The 20,607-nt window shown below is 37.4% G+C and overlaps 2 protein-coding genes across 2 annotated transcripts in view; one reads left to right on the plus strand and one right to left on the minus strand.

The window, feature by feature from the left end:
- Window positions 1-459: 459 nt before the first annotated feature.
- LOC127108297 (lysine histidine transporter-like 8) lies at window positions 460-3,097 on the minus strand. The gene is made up of 4 exons (XM_051045750.1): window positions 2,693-3,097; window positions 1,997-2,130; window positions 1,333-1,910; window positions 460-1,219 (listed from the first exon to the last, which is right to left on the minus strand). The coding sequence occupies exons 1-4, from the start codon at window positions 3,007-3,009 to the stop codon at window positions 731-733; spliced, it is 1,518 nt and encodes a 505-aa protein (XP_050901707.1). The 5' UTR covers window positions 3,010-3,097; the 3' UTR covers window positions 460-730.
- Window positions 3,098-9,883: 6,786 nt separating this feature from the next.
- Window positions 9,884-20,607, plus strand: part of LOC127108298 (purple acid phosphatase 3) — a 60,751-nt gene continuing 50,027 nt past the window's right edge. Inside the window, exon 1 of the mRNA XM_051045753.1 lies at window positions 9,884-10,396. The gene's annotated coding sequence lies outside the window, so the exon portion shown is untranslated. The remainder of the gene's footprint in view (window positions 10,397-20,607) is intronic.

Consider the following 20,607-nt stretch of genomic DNA (forward strand, 5'->3'; position numbering starts at 1 on the left):
CAAAATTGTATTGATCAGTCAATTTAGGCCATTAGGAATATTATCATGATTAATGGTCCTCTCTATTTGGATATTTCCATTGAGCCATGGCATAATATGCTAATGGAGCTAAGAACAAATGAGGTCATGAACCAACAAAAGTGGCATGACATGACATGGTGTGCATTTGTATAGCTGGGGGAAGATTGAGAAAGAAAAGAAGGATTGTGACACAGGTGGTGGATCATGAAACTCATGATGTCAAAATGAAATATACGTATGCGCACCAATGCTACTGCTTGGATTAGAATATTCTGATTTGTTTTTTTGCAACTGATCTTGAGATAACTTTTAGGTAAGAGCTTTGTCTTCTATGTCATAAAATATATTCACGTAATGTTCAAAATCGGACATATATTCTCAACTAGAAACACCAAAAGAGTTGATAAGACAAAACAAAAGAGTCGTGGAGAAGATAAATGATAGTAGTAAGTTGAAACTTTGGTATTAATAGTGTCTTCCATTTCTTCAAGCATAATGGATGAAAAAGTGACACAGCCAATATCATAACAAGACAAACCTTTGCTCTATATGTACATTTTCAAAATTAATAATTCTCTGTAATATATCTAAAGTTAAGGGGGACTCATCTTAATAGCGGGGTTGGTGAGCCATTGAAAATATCAATTGGGACATTAAAACAATAAATTATTGCTAAATAATGAATAATGTGTAGTTTGCTTGTCCTTTATCATGGTTTGAAGAAATTAGCATTTAACCCTTTGTCAGCCAAAGTCCTTATAGCAGCGGCCACCAAAACAACACTAAGAACCATCCCTAAGCAACCAAGTACGAGGTTGAACCACCATACTATACCCTTTGTACGAGGTTTCCCAATAGCTAGCCACATGAAACAAGGGTATGCATATGTGAGGGGCACAAGGGTCATTCCACCTATCAGAGCTGCAAGGCTTGGCAAGAAAGGGAATGTTACTGCTATAAAAAATGTGAACCCTCCAAAGAATAACCGAAAGCATGTTCTCAACCATCGTGGACATTTCTGATTCTTTAAGGATGTGTATCTTAGCTCCAAGTTATCAAAAACAGGCATGGCGTAGACTTGGAAGCTACTCAAACAATGCAGTATCACTAGAACATAGATTGCACCCATTGAGAATTTTGTTACTTGTTGTTTGTGGAATTGTGGGAATGCTGTTAATAATCCTCTATCAGAAGGTATCTGAGAAATAATATAGATACAGAAAATTAAATATTAATTATCCATAAGAACGTACATTAATATTTAGTTAATTAACAAATATCGAAATATTGTTTTGTTTGAAGATCTTTTACCTTGTTTCCATATGCCCAAAATCCAGCAATTGAGAGAGGAAAGACACACATGGCAATGAGTATATATGAAATGGTGACTCCTCTGCGCATTGGTTCTTTTGATGTTTCTTTCGAATTAGAAGGTAGAGTTCCCTGAATTTCTAGTACAAGATTGTGACCTCTGAAAGCTAGCACAATGATTCCAATAGCATTCAAAATGTCACTAATCTTCACCAAGGTTGATTCTTGTGGAACCAACGTTGTTTTGTAGGAAACACCCATTGGCCTGCCTTTCTTAACAGAAAGTGACCAAAAGAGTGTGCAGTAACTGATAGAGGCAACAGCTCCCACCAAAGAGACAGCAGCCATTGAGTTGAGATTAGGCAACTGAGCAATGAGTATGGCCAAACAAGTAAACACTAAGAACCACTCCACCCCGTTCGGTGAGTGCGCACCGCATGTTGTCCCATTATCGTTTTCGCAGAGAATCTTGAATAGTAGCTTCATTGTCCCACCACCAGTGATTATAAACATTACACAACTACCTCCTGATAGGTACATTACTGGAAATAGTGCTGCTACTTTTCCTAATCTTTCACCTAAATATACAGAAAGTATTTATATAAGCATGTCTTATGCAAAAAAGTGCTAATTTAATGTAAAGTGTTTCTGAAAATGTGGTTACCAAATGCAGACATTGCAAGGAAGAGATATCTACTGTGACGTTTTCCAGAGACAGATTCATGAAGCTCAATTAGAAGAAAAATTGTATAAAGTTGCCAAATGAATGCTATTGACAAACACACACTACCCCAGATCCTGCAAGTTGTAAGTAATTCATGTCAATATCTTTGTCGGACACCAATTCAAAGAGGTTCAAAGCAAAGAAACAAATTTTTTTTTTGACACTAGTTTGACTTTTCAAACATTCATTTGATTATTCGGAGAATGAGTGTCATACAAATAGTTGAATGAAAAGCCATGTGAAAGTTAGGTGAAATTTCTCGGAAGCATGAACACTAATTGCGGTTGCCGTGGGTTGCGATTGCGGCCATTGCGATTGCTGCGATGCGTATTGCGGCCATTGAAAAACTCTTGATATTAATTTTTATATTTGAGATGTAAATTGAGGTTTTAGATTCTCAAACTTTGAATGAAAATATGTGAAAAAAGATGGGTGAAGTTGTTCGATGCGAATTCTAATGTGGTTGAACGCGTGATTTCAAATCACACCGCAATTGCGGTCTGATGCGGATGCGGAGACTACCGTATCAGCAATATTGCTGTCGCAATTGCGGTTGCGGACTGCAATTTAAAACCATGACTATCACTATGACTATAGTGATTGAATAAATAGTGTTAGGTAAGAATAGATACGTACCAACCAAGAGTGGAAAAGGCAAGAGGAAGCATGAGAGCTTGAAATCCAATGTTGGAATTTAGAATATGAAAAGCTGCATAATATGCATTTCCATTTCTTGATTCAGTTAGTGGAAGCCATTCATCTTTTGGATGTTGTTGTTCATTCTGCTGCTCTTGTGATGAGGGCTTAGATTCAGAGTCAAAACTGGTTTGGTCATCATTATCATGAATGTGTATGAACAAAGGAGATATTGGAGATTTGGAATTAGCATCAGAGAATTGTAACAGTGCTAATTCTGATCTCAAATATTCAGATTCATCACCCACTTTTCCCATATTATGTATACCGGATATTGATACGTGTGTAATATTAATACTGTCAAAAACACCTAGTTAAAAGAAATTGAAGCTGCTTTGGACTAGTGATGATGAAATTCAGCTGTAGAGTGTTTGGTTATATATATAGTACTACTAATACATGTTGGAAACGAGTGGATTCCACTCAAGCAATTACGTCATGTTGCTGATCTCACTGCTTAGGTTAAACACCAAACATCATCATTATTATTATTATTATTATTATTATTATTATTATTATTATTATTATTATTATTATTATTATTATTATTATTATTATTATTATTGTAGTAGTAGTAATAGTATATTTTCGCTTTTTGATCTCATGGGTTACGTACCAATATGTACGATAATTTAACTTTTATGAATGTGAGACCCGCCCCTAACATTAGGTCTTTCGCAACGCACACAGCTCAATATATGACACTAGTATAATATTGATTTCTTTTAAAATAATCATTTTTTTAAAAAAAATCAACAATAATCAATAATTTAAAAAAATTATCAAAATAATCAGATTTTGAAGAGGGTGCGCCAGATGTTGGTGCATCCCCAATGCATTAAGAGGAGGTGCCGATAGCATTGACACATGCATTGGATTCCTCATGAGGAGGCGTCAATACTAGTGGCCCATGCATTGACCCTCAAGAGGAGTCGCCAATGCTAGTGGTGCCTAGGTGTATTTGGTTGGTGTATGCGCCAATTCATCTGGCGCATACACCCTTGTATTTTTTTAAATAAATTTTTTTGTTTTTTAAATTTTTTTAATTATTAATTATTAATTATTAATTTTCATTATTTAATAAATAAGAAATAGTAATGGAAAAAAATAAATTTATTGATGATGTAATAATTGGTTACATTGGACTGACAATAAACTAATGACCGACCCGATTATAATGTCCCCCTGTTCCACATTCAAGTGCGTTAGTTTGTCTCTGAGGTCTCCCATGACTTTCTTGAGGTGTTTGAGGTCTTTGTGTGCTGACCTGATCGAGCAATGACTGGTGGGAAGGTTCGGCGGATGTTCCAGCGGTATTTGACAGATGTGCCATCATTTGATCCTAATATCTAGAGGGGCTCTGGCCAACAGCGTTTCCGTAATGGAATTCGATGCCCATGTCATCGTAGTTAGGTCGTTGGGGTTGGGTGAATTAGGGACGGTATAGTTGGCCAAATTGGGTCATTGAGTCGTTTTGGAAACGAAGCAATGGTTCCTGGGGCATACTATAGTTAAACAATGGTTGGGTGTTATGTTGATGGGATGTTTGGGTGGTCATTGATGGGGGGCTACGATGAAGTGACCCATATGAATCATCTGGGTTATAAACGGTTGTGGTTGCGGGGTTTGATTCTTGGTTTTATGTTTGGGCGGGTGGTATGAATGGATTCCGTCGTTGGATGGTTGGTTGTTGGGTGGTTGGCATGAACGGGTTGCGAGGTTGGGTGTTTGGTTGTTGTGTGTATGTGATAAGTTGATGTTGTGTGGTTGGTTGTTGGGTTTGGGTGGGTTCACATTGGTGTTGGGTGGGGAATTGTTGTGGGGCGTACGATGACGAAGCAAGTTGGCGTGGATCCATCAAATACCGCGGCTCAGATACAAATTGCCGAGTTGTTACCGACCTAAACCATGTCATATATTGTTGAGTTGGTCTTGCACCATGGATGACTGGTTCGTTTAAGATGCGTTGTTGTCGATTCCTCCATTGATGACACATCTCTTTTGCAAAGTCTCTCCAGTCAGAATAATCTCATAGTGCATCAACCCTTTTTTGATGCCAATTCCCCAAACACGTGGGAGATTTTGGAATCTGTTGTAGCATTCCGAACTGCAGTTTGACCCGGTCACTCTGGTGCATTTCCACCGTAGTGAATCAGATAATCGGTGTCTTCGCTGTCCAAACTGCAGCATCATCATGGTTCACATCATGATCCAGACCCAGATATGGCCTCTAGATAAACTATAAAACAATACGAAACGATTAGATGGAAAATAATTTGAGAAGTATTTTTAAATTAAAATATAGTTGGGTAGGATTATTACATCGTCATGTCCAATGTGGTCCAATAGATTGCGATAGACTACAATAGCGTGTTTCAGACACCGATTGTAGTTCATCCCCCTTACTGACCACCTTAGATAAAAAAGAAGTGAAAAATATTATTTACTAATTATAATATAAAATATAATTAACTAAATGGTAAATGGTAAAGTGTTAGACTTACTTGGTTGCAAACGGGAACATGAATGGACCCTCATTTATCGGGGCGAGCGACGACATTCTTGACCAACCCCAAGCTTGAAGCAAATACGCACATGAAAAAAAAGTACAGGTATTCATTTTTGCAGTTTTACACATTGCACTTTATAGATGGGCCAACACAGTTGAACCCCAACTATAAGTGTTTATCTTATTAATATTGCGCAATAAAGGTAAATACATTATATTTACAGAATTACCTACACTTTCTGGAAACAAAAAATTACCAAATAAAATCATAATATAACACCGAGCTTTTATTATTTTCTCATACTCGGTTGAATCTTTGGACAATACTATACTTGCATAATATTGTTTAAGGTATTTTAAATTTATACCTTTCCCCCTTGCTTGATCGGATGTGTCTCCCTCAGTTTCGTCGTCTAACAAAGGGGCACCCAATAATTCATTGCAAATATTGTTGTCTTGGTTAACTCTACCATTCACGGCCTTTCCATCTATACGGAGACCCAACAACATGTACATGTCCTCAAGTGTGACGGTACACTCACCAATCGGCAGGTTAAATGTGTGGTTCTCGGGTCTCCACCTCTCCAACAAAGCCAGAATGAACTTGTAGTCCATCGAGTACGAAACAATGTTTAGTAGATTTCCAAATCCACATTCTCTAATATATGGTTCTATTAAAGGATCATGGGGTACATATTCATGTACACGGCATCTAAAACGCTTCGGATCCTAATAACAAAAAAGTAAGTGTCGCACCTCGAAAAATGGGGATACGACTTTAAGCGAAGCGCGATCGCACGCTCGCAATGATGGACTGAACAGAGTCGCCACCGAACTTTACTTATTCCTAAAAGGGAAAGGAGAAATATCGATAAAACCCAAGAAAGAACGACAATGATTATGGTCGTCGCAACCAATATCAGGATTCGGGAGTCGGTTACGCAAGGGAAATGTATTAGCACCCCTCACGTCCGTTGTATTCAACGGGAACCGTTTAGTTAGTTTCGTTTTGAATCTTAGCTTATGTTAGTCTTCTTAAGTTATTATAAGGGAGAGAAAGAATAGAAGACAGAAGAAATGTTTTTGGATTTTTGATGAAGGACTAAAACCTAAGTTTTTTATTAGTGGGCCTGACAAGATTTACAAATCCTGCTCCTACGTATCTCAAATAGAGAAGTCAAGGCTTACGTAGTTTTGGGTAGAAATTTTTTTGTTTGTTGGTCGATTTTAGCGAAATCTAGTTTGTATTAATCGACGAAAAACATTGTTTTACCCAAAACAGATGAGGAGCGGACGCATACCACACATCGAACGGATTCATAAATCTACATTCGGAAAAGCGTCACTTATCTCGACTCAACAATCGTGGCCGAAACATTGTTTTGCATCACTTTAAGACAATATATCTTTCGTTTATGAAAAAGGTTTTTGATTAGTCGCACGGCGGCGAGAAAAGAGTTTGATTGGTTGGATTTATTTTGAGTAACGGCGAGAACTTGGATGAGCGAGATATCCATCTCGAATCCTAGTCTCAGGAGTGCGTGGTATACACCATGTTCCATTTCCATATTTATTGACAAAAATGTTTAATAAAGATTAAGTATTTTCAGGTTTGATTGAGAAATGAGTTTGAAGAAACCGCATTGACAATTTTTAGACGATGGCGAAAGCTAAGATAGGCAAGGCGTCCACCTTGAATCTTAATCTCAGGAGTGCACGGTATACACCATGTTCCATTTCCATCCTTATTGAAAAAGGTTAAGATAAGAGTTAAGTATATATTTTGAGTTTGGAAGACGAATATTTGATGAGAACGAGATACGAGCCCTAAGATCAAAAATTCAGGGTTCCACTGGAATGCTAGATTCCAATGGTCATTTTCATTCGAATTAGTTGAGAAATTTGTTTGATGGACAATGAACGCTTGGTAAGAATCAATTGCTCAAAGAGTTACATCAGAATGCGAGATCCCAACGGCCCTTATTTGTCCTAGTTGATTAATTTGTTTTTTAGAAAAAATGAACAATTACTCCAAAACGCGTGGCTCAAGACCGATCATTCAAGGGTTCTTACCGGAATGCTAGATTCCAATAGTCCACTTCTTTTGAGTTATTCAAAAAAATATTTTAATATTTTAACTTAAATAGTAAAGCGTTTTAATTGGGATAAGAAACAAATTAATCAGATTAAAATGTATAATTTGGGGTAGGATCAAAGTTTAAGAAAGTAGTCATAAGTATTTTATTCTATTAATTAGTCAACATCAATACTAGATATTTATTTAATTATTTATTCGTAATATTCTAACAATAATAAATAAAACTACAAAGAAAATGATATTATATGAAAATAATAATTCTATAGTTATTTAAACATTTAGAGAAAATAACAAGAAATTAAGTTGAAGAAAAATACAATTATATTCTTTTATGTCTAGTAAAATAAAGTGAGAGAATAAGACAAATTTAATATTAGACATATGCATATTATTTATAAAAAAAATATGAAAATAAAACAATTAAATACTTTTTATAACAACAACAAAAAATAAATTAAACATAACCTTTTTATTTTTCTAACATAATCTAATGATAATAATAAATATATTTAAATTAAGTTTTTTTTATATTTTTATAACGTAATTTAAAATAATGATGAAAATAACTAAATTAAATATTTTTTTATAAAAAAATTCTTATAACAGAATCTAAGAATAATAACCAAACTAACTAAATTAATCCTTATTTAATATTTCTTATAACATCATCTAAAACTAATGATGAAAACGACTAGATTAATCTTTTTAATAATTTTTATAACAGTACCTAAAACTAATGATGAAAATAACTAAATTAATTTTTTTTATAATTTTTATAACATAATCTAAATTAAAATAAAATAAAAGGTAAAGTTATTTTTTTTTAATTTTTATAACATGATCTAGAATTAAATTAAATAAATGATAAACTCCTTTTTTTTGGAATATTTTCATGACATAATCTAGAATTAAAAGAAAATAAATGGTAAGCTCTTTTTTTGGAATATTTTATAGCATGATTTAAAATTAAAAGTAAATAAATGGCAAACTTGATTTTTTGGAATATTTCATGACATGATTTAAAATTAAAAGTAAATAAATGGCAAACTTGATTTTTTGGAATATTTCATGACCTGATTTAAAATTAAAAGTAAATAAATGGCACACTTAATTTTTTTGGAATATTTCATGACATGATCTAGAATTTAAAGAAAATAAATGTTAAACTTATTTTTTATGAATTTTTATGACATGATCTAGAAATAAATGGTAAACTTAATTTTCTGGAATATTTTATGACATGATCTAAAATTAAAAATAAATGGTAAACTTACTTTTTGATTTTTATGACATAATATAAAATAAAAATAAAATAAATATTGAACTTAATTTTTTTTGAAATTTATGACATAATCTAATAATAATAATGAAAATAACTAAATTAACTTTAAAAAAAAAAAGTTATAACATAATCTAAAATACAAGCAAAAATGGAAAATTCTTTTTGTGATTTTACTATTATGATTTCTATGTATTTATTTATTTATTTTTATTTGTAAAATAAATAACAAAAGAATAATTATATTTAAATGTTTTAAGAAATAAAAGAAAAGGATGAGCAGTTAACTCAAAACGCGAGGCTCAGGACGAATTATTCGAGGGTTCCCACCGGAATGCAAGATTCGAATGGTCCTTTTCTTTCGTGTTTTAAAAAAGGAAATTAATCGGGTTGTAATGATAGTTTAAAAATAAAAATACATTATAGGGATAAAAATAATTTTATGATTTTATATGTATATCGAATTAATTTTCTATATATAATCGAGTTCCCACCAGAATGCTAGATTCTAATGGGAGGAAATGAAGTTAAATGTCGAAACTATGGAAAGTTAATGAAATTTAAATTGAAAAAAAATTAGTGAATTTGAATGTGATTATTTACATGTGTAAAGGTATGAACATGGGTACCAATAACCTAACTAAATTAACTAACACAAACAAAAAATCGACTAATCGAATAAAAAACCAAATCGAAAATTCAACCATTAATTAAATCTAAAAGGTAAACAGTTAAAAATATAAATAACTAAATAATGATTAAATTAAATTAATAAAAATACAAAAGTAAAATAAGTAGCAAGATACTATAAAAATTTAAATGATATAGTAAGCATAAAAATAAAAATATGGAGATACACAACTCCCAAGTATTGAACCCATCCCATTAAAGAAAATGAAATTGCCCTCTTTCCACTAGGCCACTTATGGTCATTTATTAATTCAATAACAACTTGGATATATAAACCAGAATAGATTAAAATACAAATTAAAATATAAAAAATTCAAATGAGGTGATCTGTTAATGGACAATTAATTGGAACAATGGAAGAATCCCAAACGTGACCCTAGTCGCCTAGCTGTTGGGTTTGCAAAAAAGGATATTAATGGGTGGTAAATTAATGGGGAACACAAAAAACAATATATTAACATACCCTATTTAATAAAAAGAGATTAATGACTAGTAAATTAATGGGGAACGCAAAACGTATTAAGTTTTTAAATGATTTTAATGTTTGTTTTTTTAAATAAAAGTAAATAAAAGAAAAGAGTGTGAGAGAAACGGTAACAGAAACCCAGAAATCATCATCTACCTCACGAAAAAAATGTCCTTCTCCCTCAACCTCACTCGTCATCTCCCAATCGCTCATTCTCTCTCAATCGCTCTAAATCTAAACCTCCACCTCTCGTCACCTCTCAATCTCTCAACCTAAACGAAAAAAAACCATGGTTTCCAAAAGAAAATCGAATAGGATGGCTCACCTTCGGCGGTGATGGTGAGCTTGATCTTCCTCTCTTTGCTAGGTTCTTCACACTGTTCCGCTTTTCCTCTTTTGCTCTAGGGTTTTTTGGTTTGGAAAATTAAGGTTTTTCTTCGTGGCCGCCAAGATTTAGGGTTTTTCTCCTCCTCTACTCGCCTCTTTTATACTCACTACCTTAGGGCTTCATATTGGCCTATGGATATCAAAAGGGGTTTCTGCGAAATCCCTTTAGGGTTGTCAGATTTTGGTCGCCCTATTTGGTTGTTAAATCGGAAACGGTAATATGAACCTAGCTTTCTTCCTCTAATTTGTCTTAATTCTCTTTTGGGACATTTTTTTGAAATTCTAACGCCTTGCTAATTACTTGTGTATTTACTGCAATGAAGATTGGTTAAAAACATGAGTAGCTTCGGTTTTCAAATGGCCTTGATGGTGCGACTTTCACTATGAATTTGTTGCAGATTGTATGTTAGTTAGGAAGGAATCTTGCTTTCATCGCTGTTATTGTTGCTGTAAGTGTAGCATCAGCTGAGCTCCAACGCTTTGACCACCCTTCTGTTAAAGCAGATGTCTCACTTAGCTTCCTCGTCATTGGAGACTGGGGAAGGAAAGGAACTTACAATCAATCTCAAGTTTCTTTTCAGGTCTCTTTCTCCTTTGTTTTATGCATTCCACTCTTGACAAGTTACTTACAACCATTTTTATTATTTAGATGGGAAGAGTTGTTGACGAGTTAAACATTGACTTTGTGGTATCAACCGGAGATAACTTCTATGATGATGGATTGACCGGGATAAATGACCCTGCATTTCAATATTCCTTCTCAGATATCTACACCACCAAAAACCTTCAAAAGCAATGGTATAATGGTCAGTGAGTAACTTCTGACTTTGCCAGCAACCAATACATACATATATTCATTCACTCTTATGTCAGGCAATCTAATGTTATCCATCTGCATGATCTGTTTGCTATATGGTCTTAGGCAACCATGACTATAGGGGGATGTTGAAGCTCAATTAAATCCAATTCTTCAGAATATTGATCACAGATGGTTTTGCCAAAATCTTTTATTGTTCACACTGGTAGTAATTCTTTCATCTGACATGTCAATTCAATATATGAACCAACCTCTGCATAATCGTTAACTAACAGTTCTTCAAATCTTAAAACTTGCTAGAAATCGTTGAGTTCTTCCTCAACACCAATAACTCAACCGAAGGAAAGAGTAAATGCATCAAAGGAGGATTTGTCAAGCTGAACAGTTACAACTGGCCCAATAATCCTTCTAGAGAATGATAAATTTGTACTCTCTAGAGATAGATGTTGATCATCCAAGGGGAGTCTTACAACTTGAGACTTGCGGGGAAAGACGAAAGATTTCCTTTTAATATTTCCACATGTCAAAGCAAAATTGTGTTTCTCAATATGTTGAAAAATTCTTTTTGAGTTCAAAATTCATTATTAACAAATAAATGACATTTTGTATAACAAAGAAAACCAGAGAAAAATAGCAAATGATAGGATTGGATAGGCAAACTTGTATTTATTCAAGAATGGTAGCATACAAATGGCATAGCTCCATGGAATGTTACAAATTTGAAAATGGCAATAGGGAAAGGTTTACATTGAATCGCAATAACTACTATTGTCCCTAATAACAATGACTCCACGAGACCTCGCTTATGAAGGGGGTAACTAGATTGATCTTCCATTTCTAGCTCTTCTGTGTTGATTAGTGACGAACCGATGCAGTCTATGCCTTTTGTCCCTAATTTTTGCCTGGATCGCCCTTTCGGGTTTTCAATCCACCGGGACGCTCCTTTTTGCCTAAGTCGCCCTTTCAGGTTTTCGACTTAGCGAGCTACCATTTTTGTGTCCCTAACTTTTGCCTGGACCGCCCTTTCGGGTTTTCAATCCACCGGGATTTGTTAGGCATAGTATCTTTTGACTGCATCAGAGTTCACAGGGTGAATGAGCTCTTCGCCATCCATAGTGTCGCATCCTGCGAAAAATCAACCGGCGAGACTCAAAGAAAAACACACACAGAGCCGCCACTGCGCGTTATTTATCCCAAGATAGGGAAAGGAAACGCTCAGAGAAACCTGGAAAGAACATGGTCTCGCGACCAGAGAGAAAGGGTAAGGGAGTCGGTTACGCAAGGGGAAGGTATTAGCACCCCTCACGTCCGTCGTACTCGACGGGATCCACGTCCTAGAATAAAGAATAGGTTGCTAAACATCACACACACACACGGGGAACGCAGGTGGGGTTAGAAGAAGGGAGCTCGATAAGGTATCGCACCTTATGCCTACATATCTTGTCTGGAACAAGAATCAGAGCCACTGTAGTTCGGCTTACGCACACCAAACAACACAAAACAACACAAACAAGCAAGAGTGGCAAACATGGAGCCCGACAACCACTGGATGGAATTACGTCGGCATCCGAACCAGAACACACTCAAAAGGGTAAACGTGGAGCCCGACAGCCAATCACTGGGCTTACGTCGGCATCTGAACCAAAGCACACAGATAACAAACAAACACACGCAAAAAAGAAAAAGGTTGCCCGGAGTGGTCTCGCACGACCACCTGCCTACATACCTCGTCTGGAACAAGGATCAGGGCGATGTAGTTCCCCTGAAAGGGACTAAATTGCTAACCAGAAACCGGGAAAAGACACACGACTAGGGAGCTGAGACTCGAGCCTAATGTTGTCATGCATCGTTTACCCTAAGTTCAGTTTTCTATCCTACTTGCATAAGCAAACTATCCTAACCAGGAAAGAAGCTAGCACACAAGCATACAATCATATATCAAATGAGAACAATCATGTCAATCAGATATCCACATAGCACGCACTATAGCCAAACAAGGGGCTCACACAATAGGTTTGACTGCCTCAGCAAGTCGTCTGTACGGGCTGTGTTTGCTCTTAACCTTGCCATTACGAGGCTAAGGTGAAGCAGATGATAGGTGAAGTGAGGATCAGACCTCACAGCTCTTATCCCTAACCAGGGAGAGCTTCTGACAAATGAGCATGGGTCCAGAATGGGGGGACCCTTCTATACTCGATGACTCTGACACAATGTGCACTGCACAGGATCTTGGGCTTGGATCTCCATGCTACAACCATGTAATGGGAGCAAGGAGAAGACTCAACTGAATAGTGGGGGATAGATTGCTTATCCCTACCTTCCACCAATTGCCTTATTTAAAGGACTTTCACCTGCTTGGCACGAAATTAAACAATCACAATCATTGCCTCTTAAGGAGGACTTCAGACATTTATTTGCCCGGCCCGGTAACAGTCGGGTCTCCAGACTACATGAAGTTAGAAAGTTATACCTCTATGCAAGTTGCTTAAGCAAAGCAAAGCAAAAGTTCACAAGGAACTGAGCAACTAAAGGTACCTGGAAACAATCAAACACAGTTAGTACTCAGATAGACAAAACTAAACAGCAAAAGTTCAATCAGTCAGACTAATACAAAGCAATGCACAACAAGCAAGCTCAAAGCTTAAGCCCAAGCTTCACCACCTACAAAACCAAGTTATGTTAGTGTACAAACATCAAACAACATCAATTGCATTTAACTTGATTCATTCTCCATGTGCATTATGCCTTTGATCCTGAAAAATCAAGCAAACATTAGCAACTAGACCACTAGGCTAAGCCTAGGGTCCAAAGGCAATAAAAATTCCTAAACAGCAAGGTATCCACCAACCAAACTCAAATTAAAGTCAAACAAGAGCAAACATCATTGGTCTCATGTTTATATCGTTCATCATGCTCATGCTATGCACAAAACAAGGCAAACTAGTTCAAGTGAAGCACCAAACATGCAAACAGAACTATTGCATTCAAATCCACACCAAAACACTTCCAAAAATTCTCAAATAAATTACACCTAAACAGGGGCTAATCCAGGTATGGCACACCAAATTTGAGCTTAATTGGGCAAATGGAACCATGTCAATGAAAATCAACAAAAACAGACACAATTATAGGCTCCAAATCACATCATCAATACATGCTTCCACTTCAAAAATTCATAACTCAATGAAAACAAAAAAGAAATGGATGAGACCAAAACAGGGATGTCACATTATGTGTCTATTACAAGCATATCAAATTTCATGATTATTCAATACCATATGAGCATTTCACATCAAAATTACAAACATGTACCACATGGACTTGCATATTTGACCAACAGAAATGAAAAATCACAATCAATTTGAAAATGCAGTGTAAAATTCCACAAAAATTCACATAGCATCTTAACATGTTAATGAAACATCATGCAAAATTTCATATTATTCCAACAAGTATAAGTCACTAAAAAAAATCCAGCAAGTTGACATAATGAGGTGTGACACACATTGTCACACCTAAGTTCAAAAATTCACATCTCAATGACCAGGTATCAAAAATTCATGAAATTTACATGTAAATAAGCATCAACCAGTCCACAATTATCACAAAAATTTTCAAGCATTTATTTTAGGATATGAGAATTTCATGAACAAAATGGCACAAGGTATCAAACATAGCACATGTTAAAGAACCCTAGGTCAAATACAATTCTACCATGCACAACTTTGACCAATAGGTCAAAAATCATCTACAGTCAACAAGGAAGTCAAAGAAACAATCCTCATATTTTTCTGAATTTTCTACAATTTTTTATGAATTATTTCATGTGTTAATGATTTTTTATGAATTTTTTAGAATTAATATTAATTAAATAATTTAACCAATGGCAGATTTGTAATATGCTAAAGGCGGGAGCGGTAAACACCGTTTTCAAATTTTCAAACAGTTTCCTGGATCAAACGCACTGCCATGCTTCGTTCTCACCCAGATTTCACCAGAAATACCAAGAACATGAAGATCAATGAAAGTTCACCAAAATGAGCATGCATATATCCGTTCGAACCGTCTCAACCTCTACAATCCAAATATCAACCTATTGTAACCTAACAATTCCTATATCATGCGAATCGATCGATCTAGGGTTTAGACACAAAAATTCAAATCCAGATTTCGTGAGCTACAGTCATCCATTTACAAAACCACAAGCATCACTATAATCTACATAACATGCTCTTTCCAACGCATATGAACATTAAACATTTCGTGAGTTTTGAATTTCACCAACCTGGAAATTGCAGCGCTGGATTTGTTGTTCTTGAAGCTCTATTTCCACAAACAGATGAACACGGATGATAAGGAAGATGTTTGATGCGCTTGCTTCAAGTCCAGGTTGCTTCTAGTGCTTGAATCCGAGTTTCACCATTGATGATGCACTTTTGGACAGCTGCGATTTGCCACTCTTCTCACTCCAATTTCCACAAACAGATTCAGATGATGATAAGAGGAGTTGGATGCAAAAAGAAATCCGAGAATTCGTTGAGGAATGAAGAAGTTTGGTGAGTTTGAGTCCAATGTGTTCTTGAGAGGTTCTTGAGAGAATGAAGAGTTTTTGATCCAATCTTGGTAAATGTGAAATTCTCTTATGTTTAGCAGGAGATTAAGTTTATATATGCTGCTCTTAATCCATGATTAATCATCTTGTTAACCAAATTGGCATTGTAAGTGAAAATGGTTATTTGCAAGAAAGGGCAAAAATGGAATTTCACTATGCCAGCTCAATGACACCTGTTGACAGCTCATGCAAACTCTAAACATCATGTGTAATCCATTGCCACTTGCCTCACTCTTATTGGATGCTTATTTCTCAATTTCACTATGTGGTAGCAAAATATCCAATTTTAGCCATTGCACTTTTCAAGCCAAATCTCGATTTACAAGGCCTATGCATGAAATGATGATTCCAACAAATTTTAAATGCCATTCATGAGGTGTAGCAAAAATCCCCACTCAAAAATTCCAATTATTTTGAAAGTTGGACAATTTTGCCCTTGGTCCAATTTAACTGTCCAGTTGAAAATTGACCTTTTGCATTGACCACTTTTGGAAAAATCCAATTATGCACCATGAAAGTACATGTCAAATGGAGTTTGTGCATATAAAGAACTTGCAATTTGGACAAACCATGTGGAAATTATGGCCTCCTGATTATGGGTCATTTTTGAATTTCACTGAGCCATAATTTCCCAACCATACATGGGATTTTCAAGTTCTTGGACTTTTTGGAAAGGTGAGAACAAGATCTACAACTTTCATGTTGAACAAATTTTCATTTGAAGCTTCCTTGGACACGTGGCCTTGAGGTCCAAAACTTTCCATTTTTGGAAACTTCAATTACAAGTCACTTTCTATTTTTGGCAGTTTTTGTCCTGACTTGATTTTCTTCATTCTTAAGCCTTGAGATGTCATATAACACTTGTCCCAACATGAATGAAGTGTATCCAACTCCTTTCCACCTCCAAATTCACCAGATCATGTACAGTTGACCACAGTTGACTTTTCATCTGACAGATGAATTTGGCAATGCATAGATCAAATCAAGCCCCAATCTCCAACTGAAATGACTCAAGGGTGAAACCCTAGCCTCAATAAGCACAATATAATCACAAAATGAACCTCATAACCAACATGAACCCCATCTCCTGATTAAACCCTGATTGGCCCAATACAGCTGATTAGGGTTGGCCAGTGGTCGAAACCCTAATCTCAAGGAATCTTCTTCAATCTCCTGATGACATCCAACCATGATGATGATGATGTATCATTGCAATCAAGATGAAGACCAACATCCATTGGAGAATCATGAAACCCTAACTCACAGCCCAATCCTCAGATGACCCATGATCAGTCAATAAACCCTAGGCTTGCACTTAGACTTCTCCATCTTCTGATCAAGACTTGGGAGAATGGCTTGCACAGTGTAACCACATGATATGCAATATGAAATGCCTAATGACCTAAAAATGTATGCAATATGTTAATGCTAGTCCCAAGAGAGGAGGGCAAATTTTGAGGTGTTACAGCTGCCCCTATTCAATCCACTGTGAACCTGTCGATACGAATAGCCTCGGCGTTCGGATGATCAGGATGAAGAGTGATTGAATACCAAGAACAGACGAACAATTTGCACTCTGATGGGAAAATTAACAACGCCTGTCAGCATCGGCGAAGCAACCAACTCTTGAAACGTCGACCTGGGTACCAAAATAAATGGTAACTCAGGGATAACCATGGTCTGAACACCACACATCCACGCGGGATTATCAACTCTGCCTCTGTTTTTTTATTCTTTTCTTGAACCCCGAAATTTTCTCTATTTTTCATTTTCTTGAACCCCGAAAATTTCTCTGCGCTTTTTTTCATTTTCTTGAACCCCGAAATTTTCTCTGCGCAAACGACCCTCGGATCTCTGCATTTGAACCCCATTCTCCTGTTTGCCAAAATAAATGGACCCCATTCTCCGATTTGGACCCCAGTCGCCTGACGATAACCCGCGATCGCCAATATGAACCCCGTTCTCCAGAAAATGCCGCAACATCTCCCTTTCTCCATTTGAACCCCATCTCCAGAAAATGTCTCCACATTTCCTTTTCTCCATTTGAACCCCGTTCTCCAATCTCTCGTGATAATTCCGCTGGCAACGCCGGAAATAACACCAAACCACTCTGAGAGCGACATGTCAGAGGGTATACCTTCACAAAAGGAAGGTAGCATGTGTATCTCTTCCTCAGAAGACACCTATAACGACCTCCATTGGCATCCGCCAAAGTCTTAGGTGACACATGAACAGAAGATAATCCTGCGGACCTCATCCTGGATATAATCTCCAACTCCAATCTTCATTTGAACCCCAGAAAATACCTCAGTATCTCCTTTTCTCCATTTGAACCCCGGAAAATGCCTCAGCATATACTCTTCTCTGATTGAACCCCGATCTCCAGAAAATGTCGCAACATCTCCTTTTCTCCATTTGAACCCCGGAATCGCGCTGATCGCGTAACGTCTTCTGATACCATTTCCATCTCTGTCCGACGGAAACATTTCCTCCAATATCGCACTACTGGGGAACACTGCTGATCTGACGTCATGGTACCACACTCCTCAGAGTAACACTTTCAACCAGACACTGACTGATGACTGGGAGAAAATTCGACGTTTACTGGACATCGAACAATGATGTTGACAGGACATCGAACAATGATGTTGACAGGACATCGAACAATGATGTTGACAGGACATCGAACAATGATGTTGACAGGACATCGAACAATGATGTTGACAGGACATCAAACAATGATGTTGACAGGACATCAAACAATGATGTTGACAGGACATCGAACAATGATGTTTACAGGACACCGAACAATGATGTTGACAGGACATCGAACAATGATGTTTACAGGACACCGAACAATGATGTTGACAGGACATCAAACAATGATGTTGACAGGACATCAAACAAGGATGTTGACAGGACATCAAACAAGGATGTTGACAGGACATCAAACAAGGACCGACCAGACATTAAATAATGACTGGGAAATAACTCGACGTTTACTGGACATCGAATGATGATGTTTACTGACACCAAAGAAAGCTCGACCAGACACTTACTGATGACTGGGAAATACTGTTGCTCACAATGTTGAACTCCTCGGAGTATCGTCTTCACTGTCCAGCAAAACCAATCCTCAAGCGGTAACCACGGCTCGAATCGCGCTGATCGCGTAACATTCTCCAATCTTCATTCCCATCTCGGCCCGACGGAAAAGCTTCCTCCAGTATCGCACTACTGGGGTACATCTCTGATCCAATCATGAGGCTAAACTCTTCGGAGTAACACCTTCACTGTCTGACACAACCACTTCTCAAACGGTAACCACGGCTTGAGACTAGCTCTATGCTTGCAACAATGATGCATGATCTTTTTCTGCGTAATGCTCCATAATTATAGAAATGCTACGCGATTTATTATTTTTTCTATGCAATATGCTATGCTTATTTACATGATGAATGCATAAAAACGTCCCCCTCAAGGGGTTCTGCTGGGGAGCACGAGACACTCCGTTGAGGAACTCGTCAATTCTCCGATTCCACCCTGCTGGGGAATAAGCACTGCTGCTGGGAAATAGGCAACCCTTGCTGGGGAAACCTCCTTTGCACCCAATCCGCTCGAGGAAATGCTGGGGATAAGAACCACCAACACTCTGTGGGGATACAACAGTTTTTGACTTGCTAGGGATATCAATCCTGACTCCGCTTCGGGAAAACCCTCACAGATACCTGCTGACTTCACTGGGGAATACTCACAGATACTCCGCTAGGGAAATAGCAACCTCCAGGCTCAACTGGGGAAAGCATCGATCTGAAACCCGCTGGGGATGACTATCCTGACCATGCTAGGGAAACAAATGCCACTCCGCTGGGAACAACCCACGCAACCCATAGGCAGAATCCGCTCAGCTGGGGATGCAAAAATCCATCCGTCCGCTACGGGAACTTGTCCAATCCACTGGTAGGATGAACACTGCTGGAGATATATTTCTTTGAAACCCGCTCCACTCGGGGAACTGCTGGAGATATATTTCTTTGAAACCCGCTCCACTCGGGGAACTGCTGGAGATATATTTCTTTGAAACCCGCTCCACTCGGGGAATAGCAACCTTCTGGCTTGGCTGCTGAGGAAACACCGTTGTAAACCCGCCGGGGACAACCACCCTGACTCGGCTGGGGAAGTCACAGACCTTGGATCTGCTGGGGAGCTAGTCCTACGATTCTGCTTGGGGAACCTAGCCGGGAAATGAGAAAAGTTGGTACAAAACACCTGTCGACTCGTCGAACCATGGTATCCACCTCCCAATCTCGTATCAGCTTTCCACTTTTGGGGAATTTCCAGACTCGTCTGGACCTTTTCTGCTCCATCATCTTGTATTCCGAATCGCTCCGCGCTCGACGAGAACGTACTCCTGGGATTATACAGAAATTCGATTTTCCGACTTTGAAGAGTCTTCTTGGTTAATTTCAAAGGTCGTCGGACGTCTCAACGTCGTCTCTTCCTACCGTCCTTCATGCACTCGTCCCTGGTCAGACTCTGCGGGGAATTTTCACAAACTTTCAAATCCTCAGATTTTGAAGAGTCTTCTTGATTAAAATCAAGGATCGTCGTACGTCTCGTCATCCTTTCCCATACACTCGTTCCTGATCGAACTCTCTGGGGATCTATTACAAAGCTTCCGCCTCACAACCTGCAAGTGAGTGAAGAATATCTAACAGTACCTGCAAAACAGACCGTCAGATAAAACCGTGCCCCAGGCGTGTCAAGATTTCAACACTTGGGTCACTCAACCTTCCAAATAAGATTTCAAGCCTTCAATCTTATAAACATGCATTGGAAGGAACCTGTATGTACTAAAATGCAAAGATTCTTTATCAAAAATATCTGGATGTTTTTGCAATCAAAGCGGTAATGAAAGACAAAAACAAAATTATTTGACTGAACATGCATTTTATTGATTGGAAAAGTGTGGCTCAAATGAGCAATACACAAAGAAG

This window comes from Lathyrus oleraceus, chromosome 7, assembly GCF_024323335.1.
Source record: "Lathyrus oleraceus cultivar Zhongwan6 chromosome 7, CAAS_Psat_ZW6_1.0, whole genome shotgun sequence".
Classification (NCBI taxonomy): Eukaryota; Viridiplantae; Streptophyta; class Magnoliopsida; order Fabales; family Fabaceae; genus Lathyrus; species Lathyrus oleraceus.

Bases quoted from the DNA above. Each gene is read 5' to 3' on its own strand.
- LOC127108297 (XM_051045750.1), bottom strand. From the start codon at position 3,009: ATGGGAAAAGTGGGTGATGAATCTGAATATTTGAGATCAGAATTAGCA. The intron at 1,911-1,996 runs GTAACCACATTT...CTGTATATTTAG, and splicing joins CCTTGCAATGTCTGCATTTG to GTGAAAGATTAGGAAAAGTA. The intron at 1,220-1,332 runs GTAAAAGATCTT...ATTATTTCTCAG, and splicing joins TTTGGGCATATGGAAACAAG to ATACCTTCTGATAGAGGATT.